Raw genomic sequence first — 18,095 nt, forward strand, 5'->3', positions numbered from 1 at the left:
AGTTTATGTAACCTGAAGCGTCTGTAACCCGAGGTACCACTGTACTGAACTTTGTATAGTGCTTTCCTGCATTCATTCACATTGTTTAGTTGTTATCTTTAAGCAACCTTGGAAGACTAATTAGCACATTGTTCTGCAGCCCAAGACCGCGTTCATTTTGGCAACGAGGGCAACAAATAAAAATGATAAAAAATAAAGCAGACATGTGCTGAGGTGCCTAGATCGGGATACAAAAAGCTTTCTTTCCTTCATCTGATTGCTCTTTTGGTGTGTGCAGTGGGGCTAATAAGCAGATTGCAGCTGGTCTGCCTGGATCAGTTGAGGAGGGATATTTGCCAGTGTGTGTGCATGCAAGGTTGTGGGGTTGGTCGCACGCAATTTCAGCCCCAACCACTAATCTCATGCCAATCCTGAAGGGATAGTAAAAGCACCTGACTTCCTTAAAGTATCCTGGTAATTCATAACATCCTTAGAAAACTGCAGCTCTGAGGATACTTTGGGGGAAGTCATGCCCTTTTAATGTGTGGCTTGCACACAGCCCAGCAAAGTAAGTAAAGCTGGAGGTTGGTGGCGGGGAGAGAGTTCACCTAGTGAGATTTGAACAGATCCATAACCTAGTCTCCTAGCTGCTATGCTACAACAGCTTAGAACAGCTTAGTTTATGAGCAACTTGGATTAAGAACACTGCAAACCCAGAAGTAGGTGTTTTGGTTTGTGAACTTTGCCTTGGAAACAGAATGCGTTTCGCTTTCTGTTGAGCCAGTGTGGTGAAGTGTTTAAGAGCGGTAGATTCGTAATCTGGGGAACCGGGTTCGCGTCTCCGCTCCTCCACATGCAGCTGCTGGGTGACCTTGGGCCAGTCACACTTCTCTGAAGTCTCTCAGCCCCACTCACCTCACAGACTGTTTGTTGTTGGGGAGGAAGGGAAAGGAGAATGGTAGCCGCTTTGAGACTCCTTCGGGTCGTGATAAAGCGGGATATCAAATCCAAACTCCTCTTCTTCTTGAGCGTGTTCCATTTGTAAATGGAGTCCCCCGCTGCTATGCGAAAGCGCGCCTTGGTTTAAGAATGCTTTGGTTTAACAACGGACTTCCGGAACGGATTAAGTTCGTACAGTCGTACCTCGGGATAAATACGCTTCAGGATAAGTATTTTCGGGTTGCGCTCTGTGGTGACCTGGAAGTAATGGAGTGTGTTACTTCCGGGTTTTGCCGTTTACGCATGCGCAGACGATCAAAATGACGTCACGTGCATGCATGGAAGCTGCAAAACGCGACACGCGCAGATGCACTGTCGCATCTTACGTTCTGTTCAGGATGCGAACGGGGCTCCAGAATGGATCCCGTTCGCATCCCGAAGTACCACTGTACTGTACTACCACTCCTGTCTTAAGACACAAAGTATCTGTGAAGACTATGTTACTGTTTTACTATAACATACACTATGTCATGAAATTCTTGCTGTGTTACTATGAAATTGTTCTGTAGTGTTTGTCTCAATTTTAAAATTTATTTAATTTTTATGCTGCCCTTCCTCTGAGGATCACAGGGGCAGCTTACAATATAAGAACACAAAAATACATAACATAGTATCAAACCAAAACAGTAACCCTCCCACTTAACCAGAGGCCTGGGAGAAATCTAGTGGAAGAGTCTCGAGTGCTAAAATCCACGGGTTAGGGGGTGCAAATTACTTGCCTTGCCCCGGGTTAGGGGGTGCAAATTACTTGCCTTGCCCCGGGTGCTGACAACCCACGCTACGCCACTGGGGGCAGGTTCCACAGGGGGGGATGTATTGGGACACCTGATCTCAGTGATCACGGGCAGGAGGAGGAGTTATGCTAAGACCAGACTATGTCATTACCAAGGAGGCAGGTTTAGTCGTTGTCTGAGGACTATCCCTGCCTCCAGGTCTGGTCCTGACCGGAAGGATACAGTAATCAGCAAGGGAAACCCACATGACCTGAAAGTGTTGCTGTGCAATGCCAAGTCAATGATGAATAAAACCACTGCCATCCACAACCTGATTGTGGATGGAGGATTTGACCTGGCATGTGTGACAGAGACCTGGATGGAAGAAGCAGATGGGCCTGTCCTTGCCGCTGCTTGCCCACCAGGTTTCTCTTACGCACAGCAACCCAGGCCTTGTGGGCGGGGAAGGGGGGTTGCAGTGATTTTTAGGAAGTCATTAGTCTGCACCAGGCATCCTATTGGGAAGACCCAGTTCTCTGAGTGCATGTTCTGGAAGTTGGGCAATAGGGGCAGTACAGGATTCCTTTTGGTGTACCGACTTCCCTGCTGCACCAAGGATTCCCTGCCCGAGCTGCTTCAGGTCGTGGTGAATATGCTCCTGGAGACACCTAGTTTGGTTGTCGTGGGGGATTTTAACATCCATGCCGACACGACCTTACAAGGGGCCGCTCGGGACTTCGTGGAAAGCATGGCCCCCATGGGGCTGTCCCTGAATAAGTTTGGCCCAACTCATAGCTGTGGACATGCCTTAGATTTGGTGTTTACCTCTATGGATGTTGGTGATCTAACACTAACTAAAAGCGAAACAAAAGAAGTGCCATGGGCAGATCACTTCCTGGTGCAACTGGACTTCTCCGCGACCCTTCCCCTCTGCAGGGAGGTGGGACTGATTCGGATGGCCCGCCCCCGCTACTTAATGGATCCAATTGGCTTCCAGAGAGTGGTTGTTGTTGTTGTTTAGTCGTTTAGTCGTATCCGACTCTTCGTGACTCCATGGACCAGAGCACGCCAGGCACTCCTGTCTTCCACTGCCTCCCACAGTTTGGTCAAACTCATGTTTGTAGCTTCAAGAACACTGTCCAACCATCTCATCCTCTGTCGTCCCCTTCTCCTTGTGCCCTTCATCTTTCCCAGCATCAGGGTCTTTTCCAGGGAGTCTTCTCTTCTCATGAGGTGGCCAAAGTATTGGAGCCTCAGCTTCACCATCTGTCCTTCCAGTGAGCACTCAGGGCTGATTTCCTTAAGAATGGATGTGTTTGATCTTCTTGCAGTCCATGGGACTCTCAAGAGTCTCCTCCAGCACCATAATTCAAAAGCATCCATTTTTCGGCGATCAGCCTTCTTATTGTCCAGCTCTCACTTCCATACATCACTACTGGGAAAACCATGGCTTTAACTATACGGACCTTTGTTGGCAAGGTGATGTCTCTGCTTTTTAAGATGCTGTCTAGGTTTGCAATCGCCTTTCTCCCAAGGAGCAGGAGTCTTTTAATTTCGCGGCTGCTGTCACCATCTGCAGTGATCATGGAGCCCAAGAAAGTAAAATCTCTCACTGCCTCCATTTCTTCCCCTTCTATTTGCCAGGAGGTGATGGGCCCAGTGGCCATGATCTTCGTTTTTTTGATGTTGAGCGTCAGACCATATTTTGCGCTCTCCTCTTTCACCCTTATTAAAAGGTTCTTTAATTTCTCCTCACTTTCTGCCATCAAGGTTGTGTCATCTGCATATCTGAGGTTGTTGATATTTCTTCCGGCGATCTTAATTCCGGCTTGGGATTCATCCAGCCCAGCCTTTCGCATGATGAATTCTGCAAATAAATTAAATAAGCAGGGAGACAATATACAGCCTTGTCGTACTCCTTTCCCAATTTTGAACCAATCAGTTCTTCCATATCCAGTTCTAACTGTAGCTTCTTGTCCCACATAGAGATTTCTCAGGAGACAGATGAGGGGATCAGGCACTCCCATTTCTTTAAGAACTTGCCATAGTTTGCTGTGGTCGACACTGTCAAAGGCTTTTGCATAGTCAATGAAGCAGAAGTAGATGTCTTTCTGGAACTCTCTAGCTTTCTCCATAATCCAGCGCATGTTTGCAATTTGGTCTCTGGTTCCTCTGCCCCTTCGAAATCCAGCTTGCACTTCTGGGAGTTCTCGGTCCGCAAACTGCTTGAGCCTTCCTTGTAGAATTTTAAGCATAACCTTGCTAGCGTGTGAAATGAGTGCAATTGTGCGGTAGTTGGAGCATTCTTTGGCACTGCCCTTCTTTGGGATTGGGATGTAGACTGATCTTCTCCAATCCTCTGGCCACTGCTGAGTTTTCCAAATTTGCTGTCATATTGAGTGTAGCACCTTAACAGCATCATCGTTACTTAATGGATCGCTACTTAATGGATCCAATTGGCTTCCAGAGAGTGGTAGGGGATGTTTTATCCCAAGTTGATGGCCTTTCAGCTGATTCCCTGGTGGCCCGCTGGAATACTGAGTTAACCAGGGCTATTGACTGTCTGGCTCCAAAGCGCCCTCTCCGATTGCATGGAGCCCGGACAGCCCCATGGTTTCCCCCGGAGCTGAGGGCGATGAAACAATCGTTGAGACAGCTAGAGCACCGGTGGCGGAAAACTCATTCTGAATCAGACCGGACACGGGCTAGAGCTCAACGTCGAGCCTACCAAGTGGCAATGGTGACGGCGAAGAGGGCCTTCGCTGCCTCCATTGCATCTGCAGAAAACAGCAGCAGGAGACTTTTTCAGGCGGTTTGCAATCTATCAGAACCATCTGCACCACCGGGGCCTGGTAGGGACCCCAAGATCTCCTGCAATGCTTTTGCAAAGTTTTTTGCAGACAAAGTCACTCAGATTCAGAAGGAGGTAGACTCCACCATGGAAGCAGGGCCAGGGCAGGAGAGTGCTAGAGTTCTGTCTGGTCCTGTTACATGGGATCAGTTCCAATCTGTTACCCCCGAGGATGTGGACAGGCTGCTTGGACAAGTGAAACCAGCCACCTGTCTCCTTGATCCTTGCCCATCCTGGCTGACAAAAGCGAGCCGGGAAGGGCTGGGCGATGGGCTTCATGGGGTGGTGAATGCTTCCCTCTGTGAGGGAGCCTTCCCAGACCCGCTGAAAGAGGCGGTCATTAAACCGCTTCTTAAAAAAAACATCTTTAGACCCGGCCAATTTGGCCAACTATCGCCCAGTCTCAAATCTACCATTCTTGGGCAAGGTGATTGAGCGGGTGATTGTCGAATAACTCCAAGCAGGCCTGGAGGATGTGGACCATTTGGATCCCTTCCAATTGGGATTCAGGCCTCACCATGGGACTGAAACTGCCTTGGTCGCGCTGGATGATGATCTCCGGCGGGCTAGGGACAAAGGTGAGAGCTGTTTCCTAGTTCTGCTGGATCTCTCAGCGGCCTTTTGACACCATCGACCATAACATCCTTCTGGACCGTCTAGAGGGGCTGGGAGCAGGGGGCACTGTTATACGGTGGTTCCACTCCTTTCTCCTGGGCCGTGTCCAGAAAGTGGTGTTGGGGGATGAGTGTTCAGACCCCTGGGCTCTCACTTGTGGGGTGCCTCAGGGTTCCGTCCTTTCCCCCATGCTTTTTAATATCTATATGAAGCCGCTGGGAGAGATCATCTGGGGGCTTGGGCTGGGTGTTCATCAGTATGCAGATGACACCCAGCTCTACCTCTCCTTTAAATCAGAACCAGTGAAGGCGGTGAAGGTCCTGTGTGAGTGCCTGGAGGCGGTTGGAGGATGGATGGCAGCTAACAGATTGAGGTTGAATCCTGACAAGACAGAAGTACTGTTTTTGGGGAACAGGGAGCGGGTTGGTGTGGGGGATTCCCTGGTCCTGAATGGGGTAACTGTGCCCCTGAAGGACCAGGTGTGCAGCCTGGGAGTCATTTTGGACTCACAGCTGTCCATGGAGGCGCAGGTTAATTCTGTGTCCAGGGCAGCTGTCTACCAGCTCCACCTGGTATGCAGGCTAAGACCCTACCTGCCTGTGGACTGTCTCGTCAGAGTGGTGCATGCTCTAGTTATCTCCCGCTTGGACTACTTCAACACGCTCTACGTGGGGCTACCTTTGAAAGTGACCTGGAAACTGCAATTAATCCAGAATGCGGCAGCTAGACTGGTGACTGGGGAGTGGCTGCCGGGACCACATAACACCAGTCCTGAGAGATCTGCATTGGCTCCCAGTATATTTCCCTAAATGGCCTCGGTCCGGTATACCTGAAGGAGCGTCTCCACCCCCATCGTTCAGCCTGGACACTGAGATCCAGCGCCGAGGGCCTTCTGGCGGTTCCCTCATTGCGAGAAGTAAGGTTACAGGGAACCAGACAGAGGGCCTTCTTGGTAGTGGCGCCCACCCTGTGGAACACCCTCCCACCAGATGTGAAAGAAATAAGCAGCTATCCTATCTTTAAAAGACATCTGAAGGCAGCCCTGTTCAGGGAAGTTTTTAATATTTAATGCTGTACTGTTTTTAACACTTGATTAGGAGCTGCCCAGAGTGGCTGGGGAAACTCAGTCAGACGGGCAGGATATAAATAAATTATTATTATTATTATTATTATTATTATTACTACTACTACTACTACTACTATTATTATTCTAGAGACTAGTCCAAATATCGGCACTTCTTTTCTCCCTTCAAACCCCTCCTCTCCCAATCGCTGCTTCTCAAGTCCGCTCCCAATCCGTTCTTCTCCTTCTGTCTTTGTTGTCCGTTGCCCTCTTGTCATTCTAGTCTCTCCCTTCCCCTACTGTCGCTTTCTCGATATTTCTACGCTCAGATATTTCTCCACGTGCTTGCAAGTAAAGATACAAACATGCAAGCTGGATTATAATGTCCACAAAATTTAGGAAATTCTATTCCTTACTGGCACGGTTAAGGAGAACTATAATAGAAAAATTCCCCATGCTATTTCAGTATACCCAACCACCACTCAAGCTTCTTTATATCTCTTGCCTGTTTAACTCCAGAGAAAAATAACAGCTGGAGACATTTCCACCGAGCTGAAAGCAATTTGAAAGTGAGGTCATTGCTGACAGTGTGTATACACTCAGCCCACCTTGTGGTAAATAAGTTTTGTATGTTTTTTTGTGTTTGACCAGAGGAGACAGAAGGTAAAAGATTGGTATGACCACATTGTCACACATGTAGGGGTTCTTTTTTTTATTAATTGCTTACATCTGCTATAAAGACTTTGTTTTAAATAAAAAGTCCACTTTTAAAATAAAATAATCCCACACCTATGTACACCATGTTTCAATTTTACTATAATTTTAAAAAGAATTGTAAACCACACTGTTGAAAGGTGGGAGATAAACCAATTAATATAAATAAATAAAGCCTCTTTTCAAAACACCTTCAAGTCTTTTTTAAAAAATATGTCTCTAGTCTCAGCAGTATACTCACTCCTCCTATTAAAAAACAGCTTACCAGTTTGGAAGTGAAACAGCCCCATCCTGAAAAATAAGGTTGTAGTTTTTATCTACTTACGGGATAAAATATTATCACCTAAATTCCTATGACTGTCCAGGACTGAACTGTGGCCATTGAGTCTATAGACATAAGAATGATAAAGTAGCTCAGTCTATTGTCCAGAGGTGGAACGTCCTGGTTCCTAGCAATGAGCAATGGCCATGTTCAACCTCCATGGTCCCAGGGCAGACTCTCAAGACCAGTTGCTAAGATTCACCGGGGCTGGGGGGAGGCTGGTCTTGTGCCCAGGTCCTTCTCGCAGGCTTCCCACTGCCATCTGGTTGGTCGCTGTGAGAACAGGAAGCTGGGTCACTGGCTTGATGCAACAGGGTTCTCGAATTTTTTCCTCCCTTAGGGCAGAAGTGAGAATTGCCCAAAGAAGGAGAAATTTAGTGCTGCTGTAATGAGAAGCAGCATGTCTGTCCAGAAAGAGCAAATGGTGGACGCTGGATTTTTCAATATGAAAAATGATTTTTGCTTTGGTTTTTTTGAACACTGAAAAATGCAACTTGGCTGCATGGAAGTCAATGGAACACATGTTTCTGCATTCAGCAGCAGCTGTTGATGTGCCTCTGTCTCTGGCACTCAGGACTCTGCCCAGGCCTGGCCCTCCTCTGTTCCCCAAGTGCTTTTCATCTGGCTAGAATGCTTCCCTGAACCTGGATAATGCTTCTTTATCTGGATGCAGGATGGAGAGAGGGGTGGGAGTGAGTGTACCCAGTTAACATTTACATGGGTTGCTCAGTCCACTTTTTCCTCCAGCTACACCCACTGCTGGCATGTGGTCCTCCAAAGGGTGCTATATTGCAACAAGTGATCCTGATGAGGGCTGGCAGAGAGCACCAGACGTGGGCCTTTGAGGGGAACTTTCAGGAGGACGAGAAAGAAAAAATGGGGAAGGAGAATGTCTCCTTTTGCGAACCTTGAATAGCACTGCAAGAACCCTCTTTCAGGTTGGGGAACACACTGCAACTCTTTGGTATGTGTCACCACTTACTCTGATGTATGTTACTCAACTCTTAAATGATGCAGATAAATACTATACTCACATGTGGAATCCTACAGTTCTTCGGGTTAAGGGGGATCGACTCACCAGGATTAAGATTCCCTGGAATGCAGAATCTGTCACACATTATTTTTTCCAAAGGAAAAAAAAATACCCCTTCTAATGGAAAGCTGCTTCATTTTTTAAAAAATGGCATCACTTGTGAAATAAAATCAACACCAGATAGGAGAACAGAAGCCTCTCTTTTAATTCTAGAGAAAAATCAGGATAAATTAGACTTTGATCAAACAAGACACAGGGAACCCGGAAAAGCAACTTCCAGTAAACTTGGAGAAAGTAGTACTGATATGAGACTATACAAATATTCAGTAATGTATAGTATATTCCATGTGAATTTATTTCACACCCAGTCATCTTTCCTCTTTAGGGCACCCCCCCTCCCCACAAAAACTGGAGAAAATAGGAGCTGAAAGAAGTCTGAACAAGTTGGTTATGGCATTCAACATTTCTGCAGCTAGAACGTGACTTCCAAGGGTAAATTTTGCTTCCCTCTATTTGCATACTGGCTTCTTATTGCAGGGCATTACTTCACATCATGATCAAGTCCCCCAAAATATTTGGCTCTGAACAAGGTATGGTCTCCTCCATTGGGCACCATTGCAGATAGCAGGGGCTGAAGACACCGTCTAGCACAAATCTACCCTTTACCTAGTCCCATATTCTGACACCCTTTTTCTGGAAATGCTAAAACAGAAGGGAAAAAGGGTTTTGGATCCACACCACCCCTTATAAATTGTAACCAATGCCTATGTCACATAGTCTCAGGGGGGGAATTATACCTGTAGGCTTACAATCTGAGGTAGACATGATAGACAGGGGAAAGTAAAGAGAGGAATGGGTAAGGGAAATTAAAAACAAGGTACCAAGGAAAGGGGGAAATCAGAAAAAGAGAAAAGGTAAATTTTAAGCAGTTTAAAATGTTGTATAGAGGTGAAACAATAATGTGAGTATCAAAGGGGACAGGATTCTTCTAGAAAGAAGGAGCCAGCAACAGGAAAAGGAGAGGCGTGGAAATGAACCGGAAGAATATACCTTGGAAGAAGATGACTAGAAACAGTGGAATCAAGAGAGCAGGAAGGAATGCCGAGACAGAGGACGCCAGCGAGAACATTTAAAAGTTAGACCAATGAGCTTACGGTGAATATGGAAAAAATTAAGACAGTTCACAAAAGGGCAATTGGTAAATCAATCTCATTGTAAACATTTATGCTTAAGAACACAGTTATCTCTTATCTTAAGCAGAAACTGTTGTTGCCCTTTCCTGTGAAAAATCTGGAGCCACTCAACTGATTCGCACCCAGTTACCACCACACAAAAGCCCACGGTGTGTAGACAATGTTGCCACGCTTAGCTCCACCTTCTGGCTGGGGCTGATGGGGGTTCTGGTCCAAAACATCTAGAGAGCACCAGGGTGGGAAAAGCAGCTTCCGTTTTACAAAGGCTGGGCACCTACTTCAGAATCAAATGCCCAAGCCATCAAGCAAGTCACAGCAGTTTATCCGATGGCAACCAGAGGGATGGGATCTCCATACCTAGTCACTGTGACATATCTCATCAAGACGGAGACAAAAGCATCCCAGCTAGAGCGGCTGGATGGTGCTCACGGTCCATTATACTGATACTAGCTAAGCAAGGACGCGATTCAACTAGTTGGACTCGGGGGCGGGTAAAATCCTATGTGCAATATCTATCTTGATCCAGGGTAAAATCTTCACTTCAACTGTATTACAATTTCCACAGACTAATCTAAAATGTGCTTTTTCAATTTGTACACTTTTCTTGACGGACGGCCATCTTGAAACCCTGATAAGGCAAAGGAGGGATATAAACCCCAGCTTCTATTGCTGCAAGAGGCATTTTTTAATGGTTATACCCCCTCAAAGACATAGAAGAAAAATGCTGAACTTCTTTAAAGAATAAATGCAAAAGTGTTTTTGTTTTTTAAACCTTAGGCTTATTTTTACTCATGACAATATTTGTTAAAAATATTACATCTGCCTTTGAGAAGAGAGAGTATCATATTTTTATAATGTGGAAAAATAAACTCTACAGACATCTCAAATTGGCACACAGGTGCTTTAAAATAACATCCTCTCACAGGATAATTCCAAAGGGGTGCTTTGCTCCCACCCTGTTCACCCAATTATTCTTTAAACACACTGGACTGCATGAATGGGTATAAGACGAGAATACCTAAAAACAGTAAAATGTTTATTTTCTTAGAAAAAAAAGAGGGATTCAAACTGATTGTGGTCACAACTTCCATCTGTGGTCAGCAAAACCAATACTGCAAGCTTATTCCTTGATTGAAATACTTAGTTAAAGAAACTTTTTTAAAAATACAAATTTCTGCTCCTGCATCACCATATCCAGTATTTGTGTGACAACATGCTTCTAAATTGGTAACTTCTTCCTAGCAGAGAAAGGAGGACGGTCGTGGCAAAGCATCCCACCTCCAAAGCTCTAAATTGTCCATATTAATGAGAACTCTGCAACCCGGGGGGGGGGGGGGTTGACAAACAGAGTGAACTTGAAGGTTCAGCTGCTCCGTTATGGTAGGTGTTGTATAATACTAGTTCAGCCAATAGAAAATAGGCCAACAGCCCAAGTGAAATCTACAGTGTCACTTAAGATTTTATGCTGAAATATTTGCTGTGTTCCTGGACACAGATAAGAGAAAAATCTGCAACATGTTTCAGCCAGCATCAGCCAAGGCAGTTCCACACAAGCTGTTCTTCGTTCCTTTCGTAACGTTCATTGTATGGTCATTAAGAAACACTGCAACTGAATGGAGCATACAATGTGGAAATGATCTTTTGCTATGTAGTGCTGTTCACTTGAGAAGACTTCCAAAAAGGATCTTGACCGTAATCTATTTACACAGTAGTATTCCCGTTTTGATCAGCAGAAATGGCACTATGTGATATCCTCCTCTTCTGAACAGTAATCACGACCCTTCAAAGGGAAAAACAGAGAGAGAGAGAGAGAGAGAGAAGTATATACACATTTAACACAGGAAAAACAGAACTAGCTACGTTGATTCCAGCTCTTTGGCAGCTACACTGAATCCTTCTGTGTTTGGTCCTATAGTGTTTTCAGTAGGAAACCTCTTTGTCATATGTGCTTAGGGCAGAGTGTTACCCTAGGCATTACTGGATGTCACAAGGGAGCAATCATAAAATAGCAAATGCACTGCCCTCCTATTGTTCTGTGAGCATCACACAGGACCACCAAGACCACCTTAGTGCCAACCCAGGCTTGAACCCAGAATGAAACAGATCTCGATAATGGGTGTCATCCAAGAATGCCCAGAGTTGCACATGAATCACTAGTTCAACTCCTGAAGGGGTGTGTGTTTGCAACCAGCTAAGATTTGCACAATCCTGGGGGTCCAGAAGAGCCTTCCTTAGAAATGTAATAATTACTACTTCCCTGAGCCACTTCCTCTAGGAAGTAGGAAGAGGCAACAGACAGGTCCCATAGATGGCAGAACCTATGAGAGGAGGAGAAACCTGCTTCCCATCTTCTTCAGCAACCCTGGCACCAGGGGACTTTTGTGCCTCTGGCAATTATTATTCCTCGGTTTGGAATTTAGCTGAAGCACTTGCTCTATTTTTTAAGCATCTTGTCAAGCTTTCCGATTACTTTGCGTAGGCAGCAGCAGCAGCACTTGAAAAAAGGGAGAGGCGAGAACAAGAACATACACACTGGTTAAGAAATGAGGGATACAGCCCACGTCTTCCTGAAGTGTGACATGTAGTTCTTCAGCATAGTCAATCTCTGAAAGCGACTACCATGGAAAGAGGAGAAAGGGGATCATGGCTAAAAGTATTAATCAAATTAAGAAGCCAGTATCATGTCACATTTGAAAACAGCTCCTTTGAATATAGCATGCAAGCTTCATACTGATCAGTTTCACTTTGAAGTTTTCCAAGCTGCAATATGGATTCATTTTTCTTACTTTCACGTCACAAAACGGGCAACACTATCACACTTAACCCAAATCACCAGAAAGGGTAAAGAGGGTAACTCAAGAAGATTTATGCATGTGGGTTTATCAATCGTGATTTCCAACATCTTGAGGGAAGGGAGTAAAACCTCCCTTTGCATTACATGTTTGAAACGCCAGTAAAAGAGAAGTTGGCTGTGGATGAGGGGGCTTGAAGTGAGAGGAGGTTATGGATGAGAAGGTCTAGCTCAGGGGTGGGGATTTTCTGGTCTGTAGGCCAAATCTGGCCCACCAGCTTCTCCATTTGATCTGCAAGGTCCTTCCACCAAAGCACACCCACCAGCCCCACATCTGGTGTCCTATGGGATGGGATGGATGCCTCATAGCCTGCAGCAAGCAAGACTTTTCACCTTCTCACGCATCAACTGATGCACAGAGAGTTCAATCCTGCTTGGTGAAGTGTGCAAGCAAGCTCCCCAGGGGAACTCTGTCATGCACCCAAACCCTGCAGAAACCAGGATGGAACCAAAAGCTTCCAGATGGAGCCAAAGCATTTAATGCAAATCATTTCAGGATAGGAACATTGTAAACCAGTGAAAGACAAGTCATCAACTGTAGTTTAGCTCTGGCCTAGTCCATGAAAGTGATGCCCACATTAAGTCAGTTACATAAGACTGAATTGCAAATAAGATTTGAGCTGGGCAACTGCAAGCAAGTCATGATGTTTTTCCTAAGTAATCCTAAGCAGGGCTTTCTTTCAGCTGGAACCCAGTTCTGGCAGCTCCCAGGTGGGCACCATTGCCATTCTAAGAGAACGAGGGAGGTGTTCATGGTGAGTTCTGGCACCTCTTTTTCTAGAAAAATAGCACTGATCCTAAGCAGCATATGAATAATACAAAGGAATGCCATATGTTTCAGGCAGTATCAGACAAGCACTTTTTAGAGTACTATTTGCGCATCTTCCCCATCTATATCTTAAAAAATATTTTGTGAGCACATGCATCAGAAGTGTCTTCTAATTTGCCATTCCATTACAACAAACAAAGTCCAGCTTTCAATAAAGTTATTTCCCTGCTTGCTGCCCCCCCCCCGCTCTAATAATTGCTCACTTCGTCATGAGTGACATGGAGCAGCCAGTGTGGCAATGTGGCCGGAGTGCTGGACTGTTCAAAGCCCTACTCATCCATGAAGCTCTTGGGGTGACCTTGGGCGAGTCAGTATCCCTCAGCCTAAACTGCTTCGCAGGGTTTCTGGGAAGAACCTGGTAAGCTACTCTGAGGCCAAACAGACCACATTCTCCTACCCATTCTGAAAATACACATGCATTTTTAAAATTTACCCAAAGAAGAAAGCATGCAGATAATTTCTAATACAAAAATTTCCAACTCTGTAGTCCTTAAAAATGGGACTGCCAAATTTCAAGCAGTAAAAATCCAGACAGGAAAGTTGTTGAGCTATTTTTAAGGTAAATTGCCAAAAATGACACTGCCGACATGGGTTGCCATACATCCGGATTTTCCCGGACATTTTAGCAATTTTCACCCAGACACCGCTTCCGACTGCAATATTCTGGATATGTCCAGGAAATTCCGGATGTATGGCAACCCTATTAACTGTTCCTAATTCTAAATACTGTATTTTGCAAGTTCAGAAAAATCCCCTCTCACAGAAAGAAACTATGCATGCACTTTGTTGCACAATTGTGGCATATTTTCTCCTCAACAGAAGAAGCACAGACCCCAGGATCAATTTGAATTGAAAAACAGCAGGCTCCTCCCAGTTCCAACAGTTTTAAAAAGTACAATCAGTCTCATGTTCTTATTGGGATACTGCACCCCCCCCCCCATATCCGTTTATTAGTTGCTTTCTTGTTTTAAAACAACAGGCTGGCATCGCAGGATCTCAGAATTCCTCTAAACTAATCTTCCACAGTGTGGGGTTGGGGAGAGCAGTCTCTGTGAAGGCAGCACAGCCTCTCCTCTTGCTCCTGCATTTAACTATGCGAAGCTGCTTCTCTAGCTGGCATACAAAGCAAGCAAAGGAAGAGGTTGGGTGGGCTGCTGCTGCTGCTGTGGGGAAAGAAACTGTGCCAAAGAGCCTCTCCTTTAGCTGTCGCTAAGAAAGCTGGCAAGGCACAGAGGCCTCTTCATGAATAGCGCCCCAAAGCAAGAAAGAAACGGCTCACTGCTACAGGAACTCCCATTTTTCAAAAACTGCCTTAGAAAGGATGGAACAAAAAAGGCCTGCGCGTTTGCATGCACACATGTACATGGCATTTACTTTTTGCAAATAAATGAATGGATGCGTCCACAGCACTCCCATTTTAACCAATAACTTTTGTAGCGTAAGAGCCTGCCCTGGCAGTAAAAACCACGTATCATAGAACCACTTGTATACTGCGCAAAAAAGCTCCATTGTACATCCCAATAACACACCCCATTCATGATTTCACAAATAAAGTGGTTTACTGTGGCACTGCCATGAAATGGCTTATGGTGTCAGATGTGTGTGTATGGAGGAAAAAATGATTTATTAAGTACATTATGAATGGCAACCCAGCCTACAAGATGTACACACACACCTCCCGCAATAGATGTCCTTGTTTTGATCCTCAATTTTAAAGTGATGTCTCATTACCCTTTGGAAAGAGCTAAATTCAGTGCACTTTCACTGTCTCTCCTGGATTTCACTGCAGCCAAGTCTGAAAGGAAGCCCTCGCATTCAAAAGAAGCAGCCTTTAAGCCGGGGCCTTCTGCTTCCTCCCAGAAGGCTGGGAGGGTCTGGCTGTTGTCAGGGCTGAGCCAGAGCAGGGCAGCACTAATGGTAACTGCTCTTTTCTTTCCTCCAGACTTATAGCCACCAGCTCCAAGGCAGCTGCCACAAAGGAAATGGGGAGTCTGAGATGGGACTGTGCTGGTCAGACTTTTGTTCATCAAAGGGCTGCTCCCTTGCATTGGCATGAAAATAAAAATATTCAAATGCTGGATTCACAGAGCTCATGAGTGCAGACATGTCCAGCTGGTCGTCAGTATGACTTACAGCTACCAGAAACAGGTTCAATGTCTGAATCAGTTCCTGTATTTTGTTGTGAAACTCTAGGGAGAGGGGAAACATTTTTCATCCTGCCAAAATAAAGTATTGGTGACTGTAAAAAATATAGAGAACTGAAGTTTAACAAGTGCACGGCATACCAGATATTGCCACAACCTACCATTTTACTTAGCGCCAAACTGGGCAAGAGAGCAGCCCAGAGGGTGGCGTGAGATGTACAGCACAGCTTGGGCAAGAAGGAGAAGAGAGCTGTACTCTTCTTCCAGTCACAGTATCTCCTCCCTCTGCTGCCCCCAATTTGCTCCTGTGCAAGTTCTCTGACCTCCTACCTACCTATTAGAACTATGTGACTGTGGTGCAGGCAGGGAACACATACAGGGGCACAGCAATGACTCCGGGGGAAAGCACTGGTGAAGGAAAGATCTCACTTTCCCCTGATGATAACCCACGCTAAACTTTCAAACTCCAGTACTCCGTGCTTTACAAAAAATCTCTACAATCCAAATTGAATCACGCTGCTATCACATCTAGTAGTCACACTAAACTAAAAAAGTTCCTTCCAGTAGCACCTTAAAGACCAACTAAGTTAGTTCTTGGTATGAGCTTTCGTGTGCATGCATGTGTATCTGAAGAAGTGTGCATGCACACGAAAGCTCATACCAAGAACTAACTTAGTTGGTCTTTAAGGTGCTACTGGAAGGAACTTTTTTAGTTTAGTGTGACTATGGCAGACCAACACGGCTACCTATCTGTAACAGTAGTCACACTCTTAGAGATTAGCAACTGTGGAGCCAAATGGGTCCCAAATCTTTCCCATCATGTCGTCAGTGTTGTTAGGGCACCCTCCCCCCCCCCCATTACAAAAAATCACTTTATCCAGTTATGTGGGCAATTCAATTACCGGTACGCAAGCCATCAATTCAGAAAGCAGCTCTGTCAGCCCTATGCTTGGCAGTTCCTAAGCACTGTGAAAAGGACCATGGCAAGTGGGTGGGACAAGCTACTTGCCAATCATCTGGTGGCTGGAGGTGATTGACAGGTGGGCTGTCCCATCTACCTTTCAAATTTGGCAAGTAGGGGTAGGAACCAATAAGGATTTGGTCCACTGGGTCAAAACAGTAACGCAGCCTTAATCCATGCATTACCCCTTCAATTCACTTGAAAATTAGCTGTCAGTCAGGAATTTAGAATTTGTCTGTAAGTTGGTATTGCTCCATTTCCACTGTTCAACTTAAATCTTTTCTGAAAGGTTCTTTTATAGAAGTGGCCCAAGACATTTTGGTGCCAGAGGCAGAAAATCCACACGGCACACCCATAGTTTAATGTGAGACACAGCCCATCCTGGGGATTTCCTATGCTAGCCTCGTTGAAACGAACAAGCGCTAGGCTCCAATGAATTTCAACAGGGCTTGCATGGAAAACTTCCCTGTGGGCTGTACCCTATTTTGTTAAGCCTCTCTCCAATCTTGCCACCTTGAGTGACAGCAAAAATCTGACCTTGTGGTCAGGGCTGCCTCGGTTGTCCAATATCAAAGAGCAAGTTTCAGGCGCTGCCTCAATTCAGCAACGTTGCTTCTGAGGCTAATTAATTTGTTTGAGAGAACTGTCGCCTGTAGTGAATCTCCTAAGAATCATCAGTATTTGATTCTCACTGTTTTGTTGCAACTCATACTCATGGCTTCTGAAGATAATATTCATGTCTTGATTTCTAAGGTCAAGCTAATTACTTGTCCTACTGACCCAATCCCCTCTAATTGACGCCTGGGACTCATTCTTCAGGCCTAATTGATTCTATCATAAATTCTCCATTCTCTGCTGCGAAGCTTCCCTTGTGATTTTGGCTACGCTTTGGTAAGTCCTATTTAAAATAAATCTTTAAGCTTATTAAACTTTCCCTAAATATCTACCTCCTCCATTAGCTTGGCTTCTCATTTGTGCAGCCCTGTTGCTTATTCTGGACTATATATTAAGAGCAGGAATACACTTGCATGTGAAGCCCAGGACTCCAATAACTGTAGCAGGATATTGGGTCCAACTTCCAGTGTCCCACAAAGAGGAGGAGGAGAGGGAAATGGGAGTGCAAGTGGCATCTGGCAATAGCCAATGGTGGCACAGGAAAGGCTGATTGTTTGAGAAGCTAAATTGGGAGTTGATAATTTCAACCAGGAGTCAGAGAGAGACAGAATGACACTCTTAACTCTTCTTGATATCTGAGTGATCTTTGATACTATCTTAGAATCATAGAATCATAGAGTCGGAAGAGACCACAAGGGCCATCGAGTCCAACCCCCTGCCAAGCAGGAAACACCATCAGAGCACTCCTGACATATGGTTGTCAAGCCTCTGCTTAAAGACCTCCAAAGGAGGAGACTCCGCCACACTCCTTGGCAGCAAATTCCACTGTCAAACAGCTCTTACTGTCAGGAAGTTCTTCCTAATGTTTAGGTGGAATCTTCTTTCTTGTAGTTTGGATCCATTGCTCCGTGTCCGCTTCTCTGGAGCAGCAGAAAACAACCTTTCTCCCTCCTCTATGTGACATCCTTTTATATATTTGAACATGGCTATCATATCACCCCTTAACCTCCTCTTCTCCAGGCTAAACATGCCCAGCTCCCTTAGCCGTTCCTCATAAGGCATCGTTTCCAGGCCTTTGACCATTTTGGTTGCCCTCCTCTGGACACGTTCCAGTTTGTCAGTGTCCTTCTTGAACTGTGGTGCCCAGAACTGGACACAGTACTCAAGGTGAGGTCTGACCAGAGCAGAATACAGTGGCACTAGTACTTCCCTT

At 45.4% G+C, this 18,095-nt stretch overlaps 1 protein-coding gene and 1 long non-coding RNA gene across 3 annotated transcripts in view; both read right to left on the reverse strand.

Moving 5' to 3' along the window:
* The window catches only part of LOC309534497 (uncharacterized protein C1orf21), a 168,489-nt gene that overhangs the window by 12,154 nt on the left and 138,240 nt on the right, over positions 1-18,095 (reverse strand). The window contains exon 6 of one of the 2 annotated variants that reach the window (XM_082226706.1): positions 8,471-11,262. The exons of the other annotated variant lie outside the window; for it this stretch is intronic. Coding sequence (XP_082082832.1) covers positions 11,224-11,262 — 39 coding nt within the window. The 3' untranslated portion in view covers positions 8,471-11,223. Of the gene's footprint in view, positions 1-8,470; positions 11,263-18,095 lie in introns of those variants that run through there. 2 annotated transcript variants of the gene reach the window in all.
* On the reverse strand, positions 13,748-17,535 carry LOC309534504. The gene is made up of 2 exons (XR_014220759.1): positions 16,053-17,535; positions 13,748-15,825 (listed from the first exon to the last, which is right to left on the reverse strand). It is a non-coding gene; the product is annotated as an uncharacterized lncRNA (long non-coding RNA).

Source organism: Podarcis vaucheri (genome assembly GCF_965113315.1).
Source record: "Podarcis vaucheri genome assembly, chromosome: 6".
Classification (NCBI taxonomy): Eukaryota; Metazoa; Chordata; class Lepidosauria; order Squamata; family Lacertidae; genus Podarcis; species Podarcis vaucheri.